The sequence below is a fragment of the Nomascus leucogenys genome, chromosome 2, assembly GCF_006542625.1.
Source record: "Nomascus leucogenys isolate Asia chromosome 2, Asia_NLE_v1, whole genome shotgun sequence".
Classification (NCBI taxonomy): domain Eukaryota; kingdom Metazoa; phylum Chordata; class Mammalia; order Primates; family Hylobatidae; genus Nomascus; species Nomascus leucogenys.
The window spans coordinates 22,447,978-22,467,337 of NC_044382.1; the positions used below are offsets into that span (position 1 = coordinate 22,447,978).

The 19,360-nt window shown below is 39.9% G+C and overlaps 1 protein-coding gene across 2 annotated transcripts in view; it reads right to left on the bottom strand.

The window, feature by feature from the left end:
• Positions 1-14,052, bottom strand: part of SGCD (sarcoglycan delta) — a 426,978-nt gene extending 412,926 nt beyond the window's left edge. Inside the window, exons 1-2 of one of the 2 annotated variants that reach the window (XM_003268564.3) lie at positions 13,567-14,041; positions 11,210-11,255 (exon numbers count right to left, since the gene is read on the bottom strand). In XM_003268564.3, coding sequence (XP_003268612.1) covers positions 11,210-11,212 — 3 coding nt within the window. In that variant the 5' untranslated portion in view covers positions 11,213-11,255; positions 13,567-14,041. Of the gene's footprint in view, positions 1-11,209; positions 11,256-13,566 lie in introns of both variants that reach the window. The other variant, XM_003268565.3, reaches the window with a different exon arrangement.
• Positions 14,053-19,360: the final 5,308 nt, after the last annotated feature.

Genomic DNA, 19,360 nt, shown 5'->3' on the forward strand with positions numbered 1-19,360 from the left:
TGTCATTGATGCCTCATCAAAACAAATGCTCTACTGTCAATAATATATTGAATTTGGCATATATAATCATAAATGTTCCATGTGTGTTTTATTTTGTATGGGAATTGTGGAAAGTATAATTAACCAGAATACTTGGGTTTGTAGGTTATGTATACCATGTGTATCTTTGTGTAAAGTTGTGTCCATTCTACATTACAACCATCAATATTTAAAAAGTTTTGTCAAAATTGCCATAAAAATAATTATCTTTCCATTGTCTACACAGAAAGTGATAATGGCATATAGTTGTCATATGAAGAGACAATGAAAGGCTATAAAACCAGAAAGTACAGAAAAAGTATGTGAGGCAGTTAATTATTAGCAATATTATCCTTCCTGATTTTGTGATGTCATCTTTTAAAGATTAATACTTTAATTTCCTTTCTCATTCTAACTACATATTCATGTTGTTAACTTGTTTGTATTCCTAATATTTTTAGTTTTTTCTTATCCCAATTGTTTTTAGCAGTAAGGTATTTTTAAGTTATGGTATGTACTTTTAGATATAATGCTATTGCACAATAGTATACTACAGTATAAAGATAAACTTTATCTGCACTGTGAAACCCAAACATTTGTGTGATTCACTTTACTGTCATGTTTGTTTTAATGGAAAAAAAGCAAATGCATTTTTTAGCAAAACATTTGTTCAATGAACGAATGAGTGTACATTTGTTCAATGAATGAATAAATGAATAAAAATCAAGCCAACGTTAAACAGTAAAGTGTATTCCCTAGTAATAAGTACCTAGCTATATCAGAAGAAGTAAAAACTTATACAACTTTGTTTTTCCAAAAGCACATACAATTATACCAATGCTAAGCAGGCTTAAATCCAAAGCATTACTCCGTCATAAAGCTATTTCCAATGTTGACCTGTTTATAAACAAATCCACTTGACTTAAGGATCATCTGTTTCTTGCACACAAAATGTAAGAGGATTATATTTCCCAAAGAATGAATACAGTAAAACTTTGTTGTTTTGCCAGTAGATAGGAAGAAATTACCAAAAGACAAGACAATCCTATTATATAATATAACCACCCGCAATCATTAATTAATTAAATAGTGGTCAAATATTTTAGATGTAGAGTTTCCCAAGAAGGTCATTCTGAATGGTCATATTACTAAAGCATGGTTTGGAGAGCTGTAACCTCATGGTCTCAGGCATTCACATGTTCCTACCTGGGACTGCAAATGTTCCTACCTGGCATTGCATAGCATTACAGAGTCAAGGCTTGATATTAATTTAATCTAGCAATCTCAAGGGTTAACTTGGACTTGGACTTGTGAAGAACCTCCTTCAAGGCTGTGTGGCCCTGTGTAACTTCTACCACTTCAGCCACCACCAACACCTCAGTGACTCTGTGATGACCATGCAGCCACCTCCAGTAGCCTCATCAGGGCTCAACACCAGTCTGAGAAGCCTCCTAACTTTATGCAAATCCCACCCACTGTGAAGTTGTCACCGAGATCTTTGAACCAGGCCCAACCTACATGATACCTGGACCTAGCCATTGTCCATCTAATTAAGGAAGCTACGTGAGCTTCAAAGTGATGAGTCTGACATTTTTGACAAGTCTTTAATATCTTAACAGAGAAACTGCTCTGATTAGACTCAGGTGGTCATTAATTTTATGCCATGCTGACTTTCCTTCCTATACTTGGTAGGAATCAAATGGCTACTGTGAAAATCTCTTATTGCTCCTCTTGTTACAGGTCACTGAGAAGATACAGGGATGAAAAAGGGTCATGGGTCAGGAGCATGCACAGCTGGTCTGCTTTGTGAGGCTAAGCACATATTCTAGTCTAATACCATCGAAGTGGTCACTTTTTGTTTGCATCTTTGTTCCCACAGGGCTCTTCTTCAGGAGAAGAACAAATGTTTTCCTCTTTTGCCCCCTGGAAATAGTTACAGTATCTATGTTACCAATTTGCTGTGCAAAAATGCATTATGTTTTCAGGGATGATTTGTAAACAAACAAGCAAACAAACAAAAAACCCAGTGAACTTCCTAAAAACACATGAATGCCATCAAGTTTCCCAATGATCTTTCTTTTGGGCCCGTAAAATTGTATGGGCCATGATCAACTCTACCATAAGGCAGAGCTGAGAACAAGAAGGGGCATTGGCAGGCATTTTACTAATGTTTGACTCTGCTCCCCACCAGGCTTCATAATCTCTTGTTCCATAAAGGAATTTATGGGGGTGGGTGCTGTGAGTGCAGTTCTCTGTTCAGTTATGCACTGTCAGGGAAAGACATGGCAAAGTACAGAGTTGACCTTCAAAAAAAATTCCAATCCCAGTGTATTTTTCAACAGTAAAATATTTATATATTTTGACATCTACTATATATGTCAGTAGGTCCTAGAGATAAAGGCCTTCAAAAGGATGAAAATGATCATATTCTCATATTTTAATGAGAGATGGACAATAAACAATAATGGACAATAATGAAACCCCTAGAACTAAAGTTAGGTGCTAGGAAGAAATGAAGAGGTACCTGTAATAGAGAATAGAGGTTAACCCACTCTGGTCATGGAAGGTCATTCTGATAAGGAGACAATTAAGATGATACGTGGGGGTGGGGGCAAGCTTTTCAGCAGAAGGCAGAGCAAGCACTACGGCCTGAAGAACTCAAGCTCAAGAGTTGGATTGAATGAGCTCAGAGGAGAGATTGAGAGGTGAGTTTGTAGAAAGAGGTGGGGCACCTCCTAGGTTCTAACAAGGAGTAGAGAAAAATACAGCAAGACTGATGGCTACATTATCTAATTTAAGAATAAGACAAGTGATACAAATCAAGTACATTTTTATTTTTCTTGGTGATGCTACAGGTTAAAATTGGGTAAATTTAAAAGTAAACATGAATTATGTAACTATGAGATTGTAACCAGTTTATATAAGTAGTAGGCATAGTTTCCCTCAAAGGCTCATTACAGTTTCTAGAGTCTGTTGTGGAATCTGAGCCATTTTGGATCATCCTGGTACAGAAATAGTCATCCATTAGCCATATTAGTTTTTAGGTAAAACTGTTTGCTTTCAAGGTTTGATTTTTATTCAGCCATCCATACCAGGCATTAGTCTTGGATCACATATGTTTGGCACAATTTAGACAATGGTAAAAAATTCACCACTTTTAGTTTTGATGTAACAACATTTGTTTCTTACAAAATTCATCCAGAAAAGTAAGTACCTATTTATGTGAACTAGCCCAGGAATGGCAGTTTCTTTTTAAACAAATACTCAGATTAACTTAATAGTTACATATTCCAATTCTTAGCTAAAATATGTAATACCAAAGTGTTGAAAAACTTTTACCCAAAACAAATTCAGCAAGTGCATGTATTTAAAAGAATCAAAGAACATGCGGTTAAACAATTCTCTCATTCACACCTTCAGCCTCCCCGCACTGAGGCAACCAGTATTATCAGCTTATTTCTTATCTTTATAGAAATGTTTAGTACATATTCAGGCTTTATTCAATATAGATGTTCAGTGCATACGCACATTGATTTTTTTTTTACACAAACAAGAGCATATTTTACATAACGCTCTAAATCTAACTTGGTCTACTTAACATAACTGATAGTCCCATAAAAACATAAAATTAAAAAAAAACAGCTAGACTGTTTTAAATGGTATGGATCTATGACATTTAACTTAACCAGCTGAGAGACAAATAGTGAGGAGGTTGTTTCCAGTCATTTTTTGTTACCTATCATAATGAACATGTAACTTTTTCTACTTGTTGTTGGAAATCAGTCTTACGAAGAAAACACAGAAGCAGCAGAAGGGAACAGTGCTGAGGTGTTAAGGAGCTCCTGTTTAAGGGATGGTTAAGCCTGACCATCCCAGAGAGATGTGAAGACGAAACACAAAGAAGCAAGAGAGTAAAGCATGAGGATATCTGGGGAAATATTTCAGTCAGAGGAAACTGGACCAGCAAGTGCAAAGGCCCTGAGGCAGGAGCTCGCTTGGCAGGTGAGGAGGACAGTGTGGCTAGATCAGAGTGGACCGTAGGAGAATGTTTGAAAATAAGCTTGGGCACAGGCAGAAGAGGAAAGAAGCAGGAGCTCAGAACCACAGTAAAAACCTCAGGTATGACACAGAAAGCAACAGTACCCACTGCAGAACCTAGGCATGGAAATGGGATGATCAGATTTTCACTTCAGGATCACTCTAGTGTTCTCTAGGGAATGGGCTGTAGGAGCGAGAATGGAAGTGTGGAGAACAGGGGCCCATGACTACTGCAATCGTCTTCAGAGAGGTGACAGTGGCCCAGGCCTACAGACAGGTGGGTGAGAAGCTGGGGAGTTGCTGTATTTGGAATCTTGAGGGAAAGCAGAGCTAATAGGATTCTCTGTGGCTTGAGACATGGGGCGTCGAAAAGGACAGGAGTCAAGGAGAACCCCAAGGTTTCAGCATAAGCAGCCAATTGCACAAGGGTACCCCATGGGGAACAGCATGAGGATAGAAGTCTTGGAGGGCAGGAGAGGGATGGAGTGTGCAGGGGAATGATGGGGGAAGAGACAGGTGTGTTAATGTTGAAGGCACATGAGATTCCAAAGAGATAGTAAGAGGTAGTGATAAGGAGACAGATAAACAAGAATGCTATGACAGCACTTGGAAATGAATCTGGACTTCAAGGGGAAGGAAGACTGGGCTTTGGGACATGAATCTTTAAGACTCCAGGATATGAGTATTATTGAAAGCCATAGACATAGAGCATACACGTTTCACATAGGTCCAAATACACCTCTCAGACAAGTCCTGAGAAACCAGATTGCCAGGTCAAAGTGTGTCTGTACAGTTTTTAAATAAATATTATCAAGGTGCCCCCAAAATGGTAATATACCTTGTATTTAAGTTTAAATTATTTATCTCTGATGAACCAGAAGATATTTCAGCATCATTATTAACATCAATTCTTTCCACCCTAGAGATGCAGATATATGAGGTACTAGCTGAGGTGCTTTCAGGCAGATATATATGTGAAATACACATGCATATTTCTACCAGGAATTAGCAGATACACAAGTGCATACATTCCTGCAACACTATGGGAGATCAATATAATTAAAACCATTTCATAAATGAAGAAACTGAGGTCCTAAGGAATGCAAGAGTATTCTCAAAAACCCCTAACTAGTAAGTTGGTTAGGGTCTGAACTTAAACTCAGGCCCGGTTTTCTCTCCATTACTCACAGGCTAAGGCAAAGACGTAACTTTTCCTGAATACAAAGTAAGGTATTTAGAATTACCATAGACAATATTCAGTGTGAGATGCATTTGAAACCCTGCCACCACCTGGAAATACGTGCTGTCCCTCAGGTCCTCCCCTGGCGGTGTTCAAGGCATCTGGGATACATCAATGAGCAACAGCAAAGAGCTCTGATCTCATAGTGGTGGCAAGAGGTAGTGATCGGGAGACAGATAACAAATATCAACACCAGGGAATATTATATTTATGTCACAAGGAGATGAATGCTATGAGGAAAAATCCCACCTCCTAAAAAAAAAAACGACCAAAAAAAAAAAAAATAGACCAGCAGTACCAGGGGCTGGGGAATACAGCAGGCTCAATATTTAAAAGCATGGGAAAGGTTGGCTGGGCACAGTGGCTCACGCCTGTAATCCCAGCACTTTGGGAGGCCAAGGCAGCCGGATCATGAGGTCAGGAAATCGAGACCATTCTGGCTAACATGGTGAAACCCCGTCTCTACTAAAAATACCAAAAATTAGCCAGGTATGGTGGCAGGAGCCTTTAGCCCCAGCTACTCAGGAGACTGAGGCAGGAGAATGGCATGAACCTGGGAGGCGGAGCTTGCAGTGAGCTGAGATTGTGCTACTGCACTCCAGCCTGGGGGACAGAGCGAGACTCAGCCTCAAAATAAATAAATAAATAAATAAATAAATAAATAAATAAGTGGGAAAGGTTGACCTCATGGAAAAGGCTATAGCTGAACAAAGACTTGAAGGCATTGCAGGAATTGTTGAAGATTTGGCTCTACATAAAACTAGGCTGGTCTTTGATGTTGCAGGTTGAGGACCAGAAAAGAATATGTGAACTGAATGCCCTTGGGCAGGAAAAATAATTTCAAGCATCTGACCGCAGATTTAATGGTGTCATTTTCACATGCAAAGGATGCTGTATCTACCCCATCATGGCCACTTCTATGGCTAGCTTTCTTAATAGTAGTGGCAGATACTCTCAGCAAACCAGCTACTTTGTGTTGTACAAGGTCGGTGCTTTCTAAAACCCCATGGATGACTCCCACCAGAACCAGATAATGACAATAGGAGTCAAGCTACTACAGCTCTTCTGTGACTTGGGGACCAAGCTGTGTAATAAAATAATAATGAACATGACTCAAACACTTGAGATCAGAGGGTGACACACAAGGCCTAAAGGGAACATGGACGATATAAAATCCAAATCCTTATTTAACAGATAGTAAAACAAGGTTCAGGGTGGTGAAGTGACTTAATCAAGGTCACAGAGTAAGGCAATAACAAAACCAAAGTCAGCTAAACTGAAAACCAGTATGTTTCCCATAAATTCCAGGTTTCTGTCTTCTCCGCTTGAACTCCTGGTTTCACATTACTTTCACCAACCATCTACACACAGATTTTGAGCAATACTTAGAGACAAATTGCAAAAAGAAAAAAAAATCACTTTTCTAACATAAAGCACACATAAATGACAAACACTTGTATAATGGTACTACGTACTAGCCATCATTCTACATGTATTTAATCCTCATAGACATATAATTAGTACCTGCCTCACAATCATTTCTATTTTACAGTTGAGCCAATGCGAAAGAGTGGTTAAGTAATCTACCCCAAATCTCTTTGCTTGTTAAAGGCATAGCAAGCATTTGGACCCAGAGTGTTTGGCTGGAAAATCTGTTCTCTCATTTCTTATATTAAATGCTTCTAGATATATGTGAATAATTGATTATAACAATGGATTACTAATGAAAACAATATTTTTGTGATTGTATTAGCTAGAAGTTCTCAATATGGATATTAATTTTAAGACACATTATTGAACACCTATTGAGTGACCAGTGTATTCCAGCCAGAGTGAAAGTTACTCTAAGTATAGGCATTTTGTCCCAGGTAATAAACCATCTTTGATATGTCTCTAAAACCTATAAATTTTTACAGCATTATGAAAAGCAGCTACAACAAATTAGGCACATCCTTCTATAATGATTCAATAGTTTCATAAAATTAGAATTTATCCAGTGGATTCTCCCTTGACAATTATGTTTGGCAAGAATCTTTAACTATTACCTGTGCTCTCAAATGCTTGCAATGAAACCTGTGGTATGAAAGGAAATGCTCATCTCATTTTTGGTCATTTTACATATTTTTTTAATCAAAGTTTCTAGAAACAAGTATGATAAAAATAGCTAAACAGCATGCCTTTTTTTAAGCACTTTGCATGCTTTCATGTAGATATGTATATACATATGTACATCTATTGAGGTATAATTTACTTCTAGTAAAATAAACAGATATTAGCTACATAGCCCAATGAGTTTTACAAATCTGAACATCTTTGGGAACAATATTCAAACAGGAGAGGGAATGTTTCTATCACCCAAGAAAATTCCCTTGTTTTTCCTTTTAATCAATTCCCTCCCCAGAGGTGGTGACTGTTTTGATTTCTATCATATTTAATGTTTTCAGTTTTAGCTATAATCCGATGAGGTGGTTCTAACTTTGAGGCCTGGATTCTTGGCCACCATACTGTCCTCCTGCAACTCTGCTCAACAGAGACTTAGACCATCTCAACAGTGTTCTCTGAGAGAATGAAGCCATTACTTAATTATGCCCTAACTTTTCTCTTATGCATCTAGAATATGCACCACCCTTGAGAGAACAGAGAACATGGTCACTCAAATCACTGTCTTTTTCTTTGGTTCAGTTGAGAAACCCTAGAAAAATAGAGCAGACAAATGTAAACATGTACAGGTCAGACAGTGGGGTCAATGAATGAGGTAGGCATATGCCCTCCTAAAAGGACAGGAGCTGACCACAGGCCACCAGCCACTGTGCCCAATAAATTACATAGGGAATGCCCATCTTCAGCTTTTTCTAGAAGATCAACATCATGATATCTTAAGATGTTTAAGTATTTGATAATTAAGTCAATTAAAACAAACAAACAAACAAACAAAAAAACACTTTGTGAGCCAAAATGTACCTATAGTCCAAGCCTTTGGGTTGCCGGTTTATCATCTGCTGTTTGGATCAGCAGCCTGGAAACATCAGAGAGAGGGGTGGGGACACAAACTTTTGAAGGTCTCAGCCAATGTTAGGAGTTAAACTTTCTCATTACCTGGTAAAAGTTATGCTGTCCAGACACTGGCCTATTACCAATATTTCTGACCCCTGAGGGAAGCAGATAAGGACTTTGGTAAGCACACACTGAACAAATAACAAAGAGAAAAGAAACTTGCAAGGGTGAACGGAACCCAATAAAGAAATAGAGGGAAAGGGCTAGAAAGATTACAGAACAAGAGAGAGAAGAGAAGTCAACCATAGGTAACAATAGGAACACAGTGTTGCTCTGTTCCCCACTGTCCTTACCCTGGAGCAATCTTCTTTCATTGAAAACACAGTGCCAATACCACAGCCCCAATGAGGGTTAGTACGAGATTTTGTCGAATGATTCGTTTGGAGAGAGGAGCTTACCCTGGTATTTATTTACTTTGAACTCAATGAATAGTTTCAGTGGCTGAATATGTCAACTCCAGCAAGTAATAGCAGGGTCTCCAGGCATTCACAATATATTATTTGGAAGTCAAGGTGCTCACAAGACAGTCTGATCCTATCACACTGGCAAGGAAAAGTGGTCTGAGCAAGGAGGGAGTTTCTAATCCCTGGCAATATAGTTTTTATCAGGGAATTGTGCTTGCTCTAATAGGTGCCATTGCTTTATCAGTGAAAAAGAAGAATAAAGTGATTGCATCCATATCCTCCTACACATCCTGAGCTCCATTAATACAACCACCAACAAAGCTTTCTGAGCAAACCAATCTCACAGGATTTATATACTAAGTCAACCACAGTGATGTGTTCCTCCCCAGTCCTACAGACCTGTCTGAGAGGCAGGTCAGAGGCTACAGCTTACATGGTTTCCTTTATATGAGGCAGTTCACACTTTGCAACAGGAATTTGAAACAATAATGAAGACCTTTCTGTGTGGCAAGAAAAGTGAAACAAAGGGAAATGTGGAATTTCTAGAGAAATTTGGGCAACACAGGAAAAGTAACCCAGACAATTCAGAGTAAAACATCCTCTCCTTTGCCAATTGTCTGAACTCTTCATTTTACCTTGCTCTACCTTTTTCACTCTTTGTTGATTTGCCTGGTGCTATCTCAGTTCATCTTAACTATATGTATTAATATATTTGACATATTGAAGTGCTTACTGTGTGCCAAGGACAATGCTAAGTGCATTATCTATAATATCTCACAACACACTACGAGGCAGATACTTTTGTCATGTCCATTTTAGAGATTAGGAAATTGGGACACATTTTGGAGATGATGTAACTTGCCTATGGCCACACAGCCAGGACCCCAGTCTGCATTTGAGGCATACCCTGAGCTCAGTTCACAATATAACCACTTTTCTTCCACAGCAAGATGATACCACCTTCCACTTTTTTCTTTCTTGCTGTGCTTCCTCTCCCTACAATCACTCTCTTCCTTTTGGTTAACAGATGTATGAAGTCCTCACCATGGAATGTGCATTGTTCAGATGACTAAGCTGAGTTCAAGGAGCCATAGTTTTTGTCAGGAGAAGGCTCACTGAAATATGTTCAGAGAAGAGTAAAGAAAGAGGGCAGGAAAAGATGGAGAAATGGGTGAAATGACTCAAGATACCCAGCCTTAAGGGAGACAGACTAAGAGTTATTCTTGAAGAAAAGTAAGAGCCTCAGGATTACAAAAATCATAGGTTGTGAAAACAGAAAACATTTCAGAGGTATCAGATCATCTTACAGATAGGAAACCTGAGATCCGAAGATGAATGGAGCCAGGACCTGACCTAAGATTTCTGACCACCTCTACCTTTCCTCCCTGTCTCAACCCCACTTCCGCCCCCAGTACCAGCACGTTTGTCAGATGTGGCTTAGGAAACTATCCAAGATGCTTGAAACCAGAAGTGTTTCTGAATTCAGATTTTTTTGGATTTTTAGAATATTTGCATTATACTTACCATTGAGCATTACAAATCTGAAAATCCAAAATCAGAAACATTCCAATAAATAATTCCTTTGAGCATCATGTCAGTGCTCAAAAAGTTTCAAATTTTGAAACATTTCAGAGTTCAGATTTTTGGATTTGGGAAGCTCAACACATGTACAACCAACGATGTAGTATGTGCCCTTGGAGATTTTTGTTTTTTTAAGATGGAATCTCGTTCTCTTGCCCAGGCTGGAGTGCAGTGGCGCCATCTTGGCTCACTGCAAGCTCTACCTCCCAGGTTCACGCCATTCTCCTGCCTCAGCCTCCCGAGTAGCTGGGACTACAGGCACCCACCACCACGTCTGGCTAATTTTTGGTATTTTTAGTATAGATGGGATTTCACCATTTTAGCCAGGATGGTCTCGATCTCCTGACCTCATGATCCACCTGCCTCAGCCTCCCAAAGTGCTGGGATTACAGGCGTGAGCCACTGCGCCCGGCCTGCAGATTTTTTAAATTAAAAAAGTAAAATTAAAGAAATGTTGACCGGGCGCGGTGGCTCACGCTTGTAATCCCAGCACTTTGGGAGGCCAAGGCGGGAGGCTCACAAGGTCAGGAGATCGAGACCATGGCAAAACCCCTTCTCTACTAAAAATACAAAAAATTAGCCGGGTGTGGTGGCGGGCGCCTGTAGACCCAGCTACTTGGAGAGGCTGAGGCAGGAGAATGGCGTGAACCCGGAAGGCGGAGTTTGCAGTGAGCAAAGATTGCGCCACTGCACTCCAGCCTGGGTGACAGAGCGAGACTCCGTCTCAAAAAAAAAAAAAAAAAAAAAAAAAAGAAATGACTTCATCAGGATAAGGCATATGTAACACTTTGTTCTCTCTTTCAAAAGTTTATGTTAATAATAAAATGATCATGAGCAGGGCCTTGAATAAGCTTTGCTCCCGGGAATTACTCACCATCTCCACCTGGTCCCTTCACTCAACAATCCCGGCAGTAATGTCTCTGCAAGGAACAAATATGGGTTAAAAATAAGGCCTGAAGAGCCTGCCCCCTCCTTGCCTAGGAAATCTGAACCCTCAGGCAATGCCATTCTTACAAAACATGCTTTCTGATTACTTCCAGAAGGCAGGGCAGGCTGAGCATGCAGTCTCCTGTGATGAAGTGGCTAAAATAATTCTCTTCACCAAAGCCACTGAGTATCTGCACACTTCCAGTCCAACAGATCAGTGCCTGGTGGCTCTGGCTGCTTCTAATACATGTGTTTCATTCCTGTGCCAAGGGCTCCTCCCTCCACCCTCACTGCCCAGTTTGTGGTGTGGCCATTCCTCTCCCTTCACTACCTCCACCTCTGCCCTGGATTTCTTCCTCTCTATCCTTCCCCCTTCCGCTGCTTACTTTTTCTCTTCAGATGACAAAAGAGCTTGACTTTTCCCTACTTTACTTCTAAAAAAGAGAGAAACTATAGAGTTTCTACCAAGTTTCAGACACTGCTCTTTATAATCCTGCAACCTGGAGTTGCTATTTCACGCCTCTTCTGCTCAATGCTTGACGCACGCTAAATATAGAGGAGTATGACATCCGAGCTCATGGAAGGCTCCCTTTTTCATTGGCAGTGGGCTTGACTATGGTCCATGCCAGTTCCTAATCTGTCTTCGCATTTTTCTCACTCATTAGGCACTTTAGAGAAAAAAATAAGGTCACAGTCCATCCCGACTTCTAACTACACCCCCTTCCTTTCCTCAAGCCCTGCGGTCCCCAAGCCTTCCCCACACCACCCCAACACAAAGATGAAATTAATAAAGAAAATGTTCATGAACCATCTCTTAAAGATATCCTGCTGCCAGTCCCGTCCCAGGTCCCTCCTCCAAGTACAACACTTGGAAGAAAAAAGAAAATCGCTGGCTGAAAATCCTGACCTTCTACCAATAGGACAGAATGTGTGCCTTCTCATTCTAGGTCCTATGCAGAGGAAGCAATGAGAAATGCTGGCTCTCCACTTTTCTTTCAGCATTAACCTCAGGCTTTTCTATTAGCTACTTGTTTAAAGATTGTGGGACACAAGTAAATGCACACCTGTTGTCACAGAGATCCACCCTAAGAGGTCTAGTCACTCTTCAGCTACTCAAGAAGTATCCAAGATTCCATTCATTCATCCGTCTCCCCAACCAGACTTTTGGCCAAGCCCCCTTCAGAAAAAACCAATGTTGTCACAGATTGCCGTGCTAGTAATTGTAAAGCGGTTGTAAGGTTTAGCTCAGCTTTGGGCTGAACCAGTCTCTCAAATGCAATGACATTGTACTGTGTGTTTTCTAAATGCTGTACATAAAACAAGGTATAGCTTTCCTATGAGAGGAAAAAATCTATATTGCAATAGAGTTGATAAGAAGAACCAAAACTGAAGAGGAAAACTGAGATCCCTGTTGTGCTGAAAATTTTTAAAGCTTTGATTTTTATAAAAAGCTCTTTTTCAGTAAGGTGTAAAATAAAACCAAGCGATCAATGAAATAAAATTCACACCATCACGTCTCTGTCCTTTAAGAAGAATTTTGAGTAAACTGCTTTTCTGTTACTTTTTTATTATCTATGTTTCCTAAAATACAGAAGTATTTTTTGAGAGTAAAACTGCAAATTACTTCAAGTGAGAAAATTGGAAATGATTATAGAAACAGAATTACAAATGTTGATCCAGCATAATTCCAGTCAAATATATCACAGACAGTCAAATCCCAGATAATGACAGTCAAACTCCTATATAAAAGATTTTAGAAACCCATCCACACATATCTGTTTCGACACTTTGAAAGTGTCATCCAACGTAGAAACTTCAAACTCTGATTCCCTCCTAAAATGAGAGCCATTTTCTGCTATTAAAAAACAACAACAACAAGAACAACAAAAAACTCCCCGTTAAAACTCTTGCGAAGCAAAGCACACAGACAGTTTCATCTGAAATTATCTTCCTTGCCAGTGAACGGCCCTTCCACGCAGAAAGGAAAAGTTACAGATGGTTGGAGCAGGGTGACAACATAAGGAATTCACATACTTCTCTTTACACAATAATGTTGCCAGCTAAATCCTAACTTTCAAAAAAGTCTCTCTACCCTGCTGAAAATCAGACCTTAAAGGGGGAAAAGCACAGATTGAAGCCCCGCGCCAATTGTTTACATGACTGAGTTCTAACTTGCTAATTCACACACACACACACACACACACATGCACACACTAAAAACTCGGAGTGCCTGCAAACACAGCAGGCAGATAGCTTAGAAAGTGAACAGACGCGTGCAAATGCAAGAACTGAACAGTACCCTACCTCTCTTGTCCGTTTCACAAACCGGCGATGAAAACCGCCAGCGATCCCAGGGCGTGCTGAGCAGCTCTGAAGGAGGTGGCCACTCGGCCGGCTGAGTGTGTGCAGGCCCAGCCTGCGCTCAGAAGCTGCCCCAGTCAGATTTTCCAACTGCAGAACTGCAGCCAAGTCCCTGCCCATGCCTGAAGAATTTCCTGAACAGCATTCCCGTTCTTTTTCTGACTGCTTTGAAACCGTACTCTGTACTTCAATATGGCTTTGTCAGACCGACTCACAGCTACTGGGCTGTCTCCAGCTATCAATGGGAAACACATGTGTCAAGCACAGGCTGACTCCCCTGCAACAGCGCTCATGGTGTCTGCCGGGCTCATACTCACAACCAGAAAGAAAACTGCTTCTACAACCAATTCTGATTTTTCAGCCATTCTCCACACAGCCTCTGCTCTGTAGTGCTAGATGCTGGAGATAAGTCCTCTCTTTCTTCTGCTCAACACTGCTCCTTTTTCACTTGCTCCTTACACTTGAGTCCCCAGCTGACCCCTGTCTGCCCCCTGAGCTCTTGCCAGTCCTGATAACAAGCTTATTACAGCTGAGAGATGTAAATTCTAATTTGATCTCCCTACCTGCCGCTTCCTAAATCTTTGCTCAAAATTTCAATTGCTTGAGGGGGAGCAATATTTTTAGCATTTCCACACTGGTACAGTTCTTCGGAGCTGTCCCCTCAACCTGGTATGTACATTTTTTGCTGCAGCGACTAAAAATAATGCAATTATTTTTCAGGCACTTTTGTTGCTCTCTGTTCTGTAACAGTGCTGGTCCAAAAATGTAACATTTTATAGGCTGTTGCAATGTGTGTTATGGTTATGGAAAATAGAAAAGAGAAAAGAATGTACTTTGAATCAGAATGGGTCCTAATTCTGTGCACCTGTGATTATTTCTGGATGACACTCCCTCAAGATGCCCTGTGTACATTCTGCTGGATTTGGTGCTCTACCTTTGACATTTTCCCTTTCCGTGCAACAAGAGGAAAACTCAAAACAGGAGGAGGACACCCCTCTTCTCCCACACTGAAAAACCCCCATATCTAAAGAGCCAGAGCTAAGTTGTCAAGGTAACACTGTAGAAAAGAGGTGATTTAAAGAGAGAGGAGGATTTGTTTTGAACTGTTTCTTTTTTCTGTTTTTGGTATTAACATTTTACTTCCAAAAATCACACCCCATTGGCAACTTATTCTAAAGAACTGGCTTGCCAGATTTTAAGTGTTGTATGTTCTTGAGGGGATGTTGTAAGTAATAGGATTCGGTGGGGTCTTGAGTTTAGCATCAAATTATACTGGGTACTTTCAGCAGGATTAGATTTCGCCTTGGGAAGCAGTGGGGTGGGGGGCGGTGTGGGGAGGTGTGTGTGCCCATCTAAGGTCAAGATGCAATTACAGAATCAGATCTGTGGAGTTGGAAGACACCCCAGAGATCATCCAATCCGAATTGTTTCTACCCTTCATTTTACAGAGGGAAGTAGAGGCCCAGACAAATGAGATGACTTGTCCAGGGTTTTAAAGGCAGTTAATACCAGAACTGAAGCTAGAAATGGGATTGGTGCTCTCTTTTTCTATGTGCTTTCTCTACCACAGCATAATTTGGGAAGGTGACATCATCTAGCCTTCTAATCAGATAGCCTGGGTCTAATCTTAGCTTTGCATCTTACTGACTATAAACCCTGGTCAGCTGGCTTAACCTCTCTCGCTCTGTTTCCTCATCTGTGAAATGGGAGCCATAATAGAATCTAACGGTAGAATTGTTACGGATTCAGTGAGATAATCTGTGTAAAGTGTTTATGACTGCCTATAAATACATTTCAGTTTACTTTTTTTTAATGGAGCAAAATCCAAACCTTTTCTCTAACCTAAAAGCAAAATTGTACTCTCCCATCTAGTGTGAGTTCTAGAATAAAGTATTTGAGTGGCTAGTTTTCTGCTGCTTTAACTTTATGTAATAGGGGCCTATCACCTTAAACTTGGAGAACTGTCCTGAAGCCTTATTGGAACACTAAGCCAGCTACACGCTTTCCATTTATTCCCTAACCCTAACACTGAAGTCTTTCCTTGAGATTAACTCACAGAAAAGAAAAACAGCGAGATCAAATCTGCAGTCAGTTACATGAGGCTGAACAAAGTGGCATTCTAGAGAACTGGCCTTTCTCTTTATACCTTAAGAGCTCAAAATTATCATTCTATAAATAGAAGACCATTAACAATTACAATGTCCATGTTTGGAAATGGCAACGTCCTAAATTAATAACAATAGCAAAATAAAATCCCACAAGTTGAGGAAGAAATCTTTCAGAGAAAATAGCTGCTGCAAATTCTAAAGAATCAGATTTCTACGTGGGGTTCCACATTTGTCTTAGAGCCAGTGGTAGCAAATTGCTAATGAACCGCTTATTGTTTATTATTCATGTTTTATGCCCTGCTTCTTTTCGGGGAAAAAAAAAGAAGTTTTAAATAGTTGAAGAAGTTAATTTTGAATGTTCTGGTAATCAATTAAAAAAAAACTCAAGCTGATACTCAGCCCTAATCAAACAATGCTGATATGATTCACAAGACCCTGCCCTCATGTCTCCCCAAAGACTTGTTATGTGGCTCATTTCAATGTGGGCATCTGGAGAGATCTCAGTTTGAGACCCAGCTTTATAACTGCTAGCTAGAAAATCCTGAAAACATACTTAATTCTTCCAATGTTAAGAAACGTTATGCAAAACTTGAAAAATAAAGCCAAAAGGTAGTCTTTTTTTTTTTTTTTTTTTCAGTATCATAGGCAGGAATTGTTTAACAGGCCCTCTCAAGAAGTATTTAAGGGGAATGTCATTTGTTGAACTTAGTTTGCTATTGAAAAACGTTTCCAGATTTATTACAGGTACATGTTAACTTGGAGACTTTTATCTGATAAAGATGCAAATAATTTTTCCAGTAGAGAAAATAACCTCAAATGTGATGATTTATTGCCCTCCAGGACATTACCAGTCTTGTACCTAATGTAGCAATCTCTGCTAGCATCCCTTTGTTAACAAACCTGTGAATACTGAGCTCCTCAAATGTTCTTGGAACCAGTCTTACCATCACACCAATTCCCCCACTAATTAAGGAGTCAAGTAAAATATCTGACATATCTTCATTTCATATTTATATGTCATGCTTTTAACTTTTTAAAAAGTATAATTTGATAGTTTTATTCTTTCCACCTATATGAGTGTTATGAGTATTACGTGAAATAATGTGTGATAGGCACTTAGCAAAATGCATGGCACACAGTAAATGCTCAAACTATGTAAGCACTGCTAGTATTTAATATGATAGGACTGTACTTGGTTCTCAGTTTTACAAAGTACTCCCCATCAGTCTCCTTCCTATTACAGCTTTTTATTCTTACCATTAGATTCCTGAATCCCCTCTGCAATGGCTGTTCCTACTGGAATCCTTCCATACATGGTGACCTCTTTGCTTCTCACAGACTTCCACTTTTTTTTTTTTTTTTTTTTTTTTTTGAGACAGAGTCTCGCTCTGTCGCCCAGGCTGGAGTTCAGTGGCGCAATCTCGGCTCACTGCGACTTCCACTTTTAATGTTCTAAAATTACAACTAAAATATGTCTCCCTATCACATATTCTATGGTTGCTAATCACAGAAGTCGGTTAAAAATTATGATCTTGAAGATCATATGAACCAGAAAACTTCAATCTTCACTTGAATATAAGCTCCATGCGGACAAGGATTTTTGTCTACTTCATTTTCTGCCATTTTTCCAATGTCTAGGATGGGTATATAGTAGACCCTCATTTTAACCCATTGAATAAATAACATCTTTTGACTTACTTGAAAACTGAGATTCCTACATTATCCTTTGCAAAGGATATTTTGACTGTAGATTAAACGTATCTGGAGCTACTCGACCATTTCTCTTCACCGTGTTTCAGATTCTCTTTGTCACCTGGTTGGCTTTTTTCCTGGGAATATTTCAGTTTCCTTAATTTCCTCCTTAAGTGTGGTGCTGAGAAGTGAACAAACTTTGCAGGTACACTGGGTCTAATGCAAAGAGAGGAGGAACAACTCCTTCTCTCATTCAGAAGCTATACTTCTATTGATGCAATCCATGAACATATTAGGTTTGGAGGCAATAACCTAGAGTCATAGTGAGTCATGTCAGCTTGGACCACTCTATGACAGGTGCTAGTATTAAATCAGGCCTAGATTTATGTTAGAATCACCTGGGGTAGCTTTTAAGCTGACTAGAGCCAGGGTCCCACCCCCAGAGGTTTTGATTCTATTAGAATCAGATGGCCACCAGGCAACAGTATTTTTTAATCCCCTCAGAAGATTCCAATGTGAGCCAGACTTATGAACTACTAAGTTACAGGATCTTTTAAAACATAAACCTGATTGTGCCACTCTTTGACCTCAAATCTTTAAATGGCTGACCATTGCCTAAAAGGGAACAGCAACAACCCTCAACTGGTCCTTCACACACTTCTTTAGCCTCACCTGCTGCCACTCCCTCATTCTTCTAATCCTTCAAATAAATCATGTATCTTTCCACTTTAGGAGACTGAAGAAAAGCTGTTCTCACCTTCTGGACAGATATTACTGTTTCCTAGAAATTGCCTGTGTTCATGCAGTTATCTCTTATTCAGCCTTTACATTTAACCTCCATTATCACTTCCTTTAGAATTTATTTCTCCCTGAACCCTCAGACCCAACAGTCCCCTGTTATATAAGCCTATAGACTAGCACTTATTTTAGTTGTATATACATATTTGTATTTTTATCTGATTCATGTCAATCTTTGCTGAGAGACAGTGTTCTCTATGATGGCAGAGACCCAGCCTGCTTTCCCCAGGTTGTATCCTATTCCTTATACCATGCCTAGCTTGTAGGAAGTACACAATAGATATTTTTAAGTAAGTAAATGCAGGTTTAAAAAAAATCCAAGTACAGGAGCCTGCATATAACCCAGCTTTCTATATCTTGACTTTTTAGATTTCGTTTACTCTTTCTGACCTGTTAAAATATTGTATTGTACTGGGAAACCAACTTGTCTCATAAGATGTGAACAAGCTCAAAAACTAATATGCCATTCGTACATTTATCCAAAAGCCTTGTGAGAAATTACAAAGTCAGTTGTCAGGCAAAATCCGTAAGGCCTGAAATACAAGCTAGGCTATGAATATAGGGAGTGTGGTCTCTTGTGCCACTGACTTGGGGTGGAGGGTGAGGTAGTTTGATGTAACACAGTAAGGTCATACAGAGACAGGCACAGAGCAGTTACAGCAAAAGCCTGAAAAGAGGGGTTCATCGGGATCCTTTTGGTTACAGCAGATGGAACTCATTCAAATTAGCCTAAGGAAAAAAGAGGATTGGGGGAGAGATGTACTCAATCATAAAACTGTAAAGCCAAGAAGTGGTTGTGAAGGCAGGACTGGGAGTAACAGTTGAAATGTAATCAAGACTCTACCTCCCTCTTCTGCTCTAGGCTTCACCCATAGTTTTGCTCTCTCCTTTGGGTGGTAAGACACCCACTGGTATTCACATGCTCACTTTCCCTGGGAAAATAGATCTTTTCCAGATTGAGCCACATGCTCATCCATCCCAGAACAAATCTCTGTGACCAGGAGAATGGTGTCCTCATGTTGGTCCTATTTGGCTCCTATAACAACCCTGGAGGCAAAAAGAAAGGGTCACCTCCATCTTACCAGAATGGCTCTGTAGGGTTATTAGGAAATTGAGAAAAGGTGGTGGGTAGATTAAAG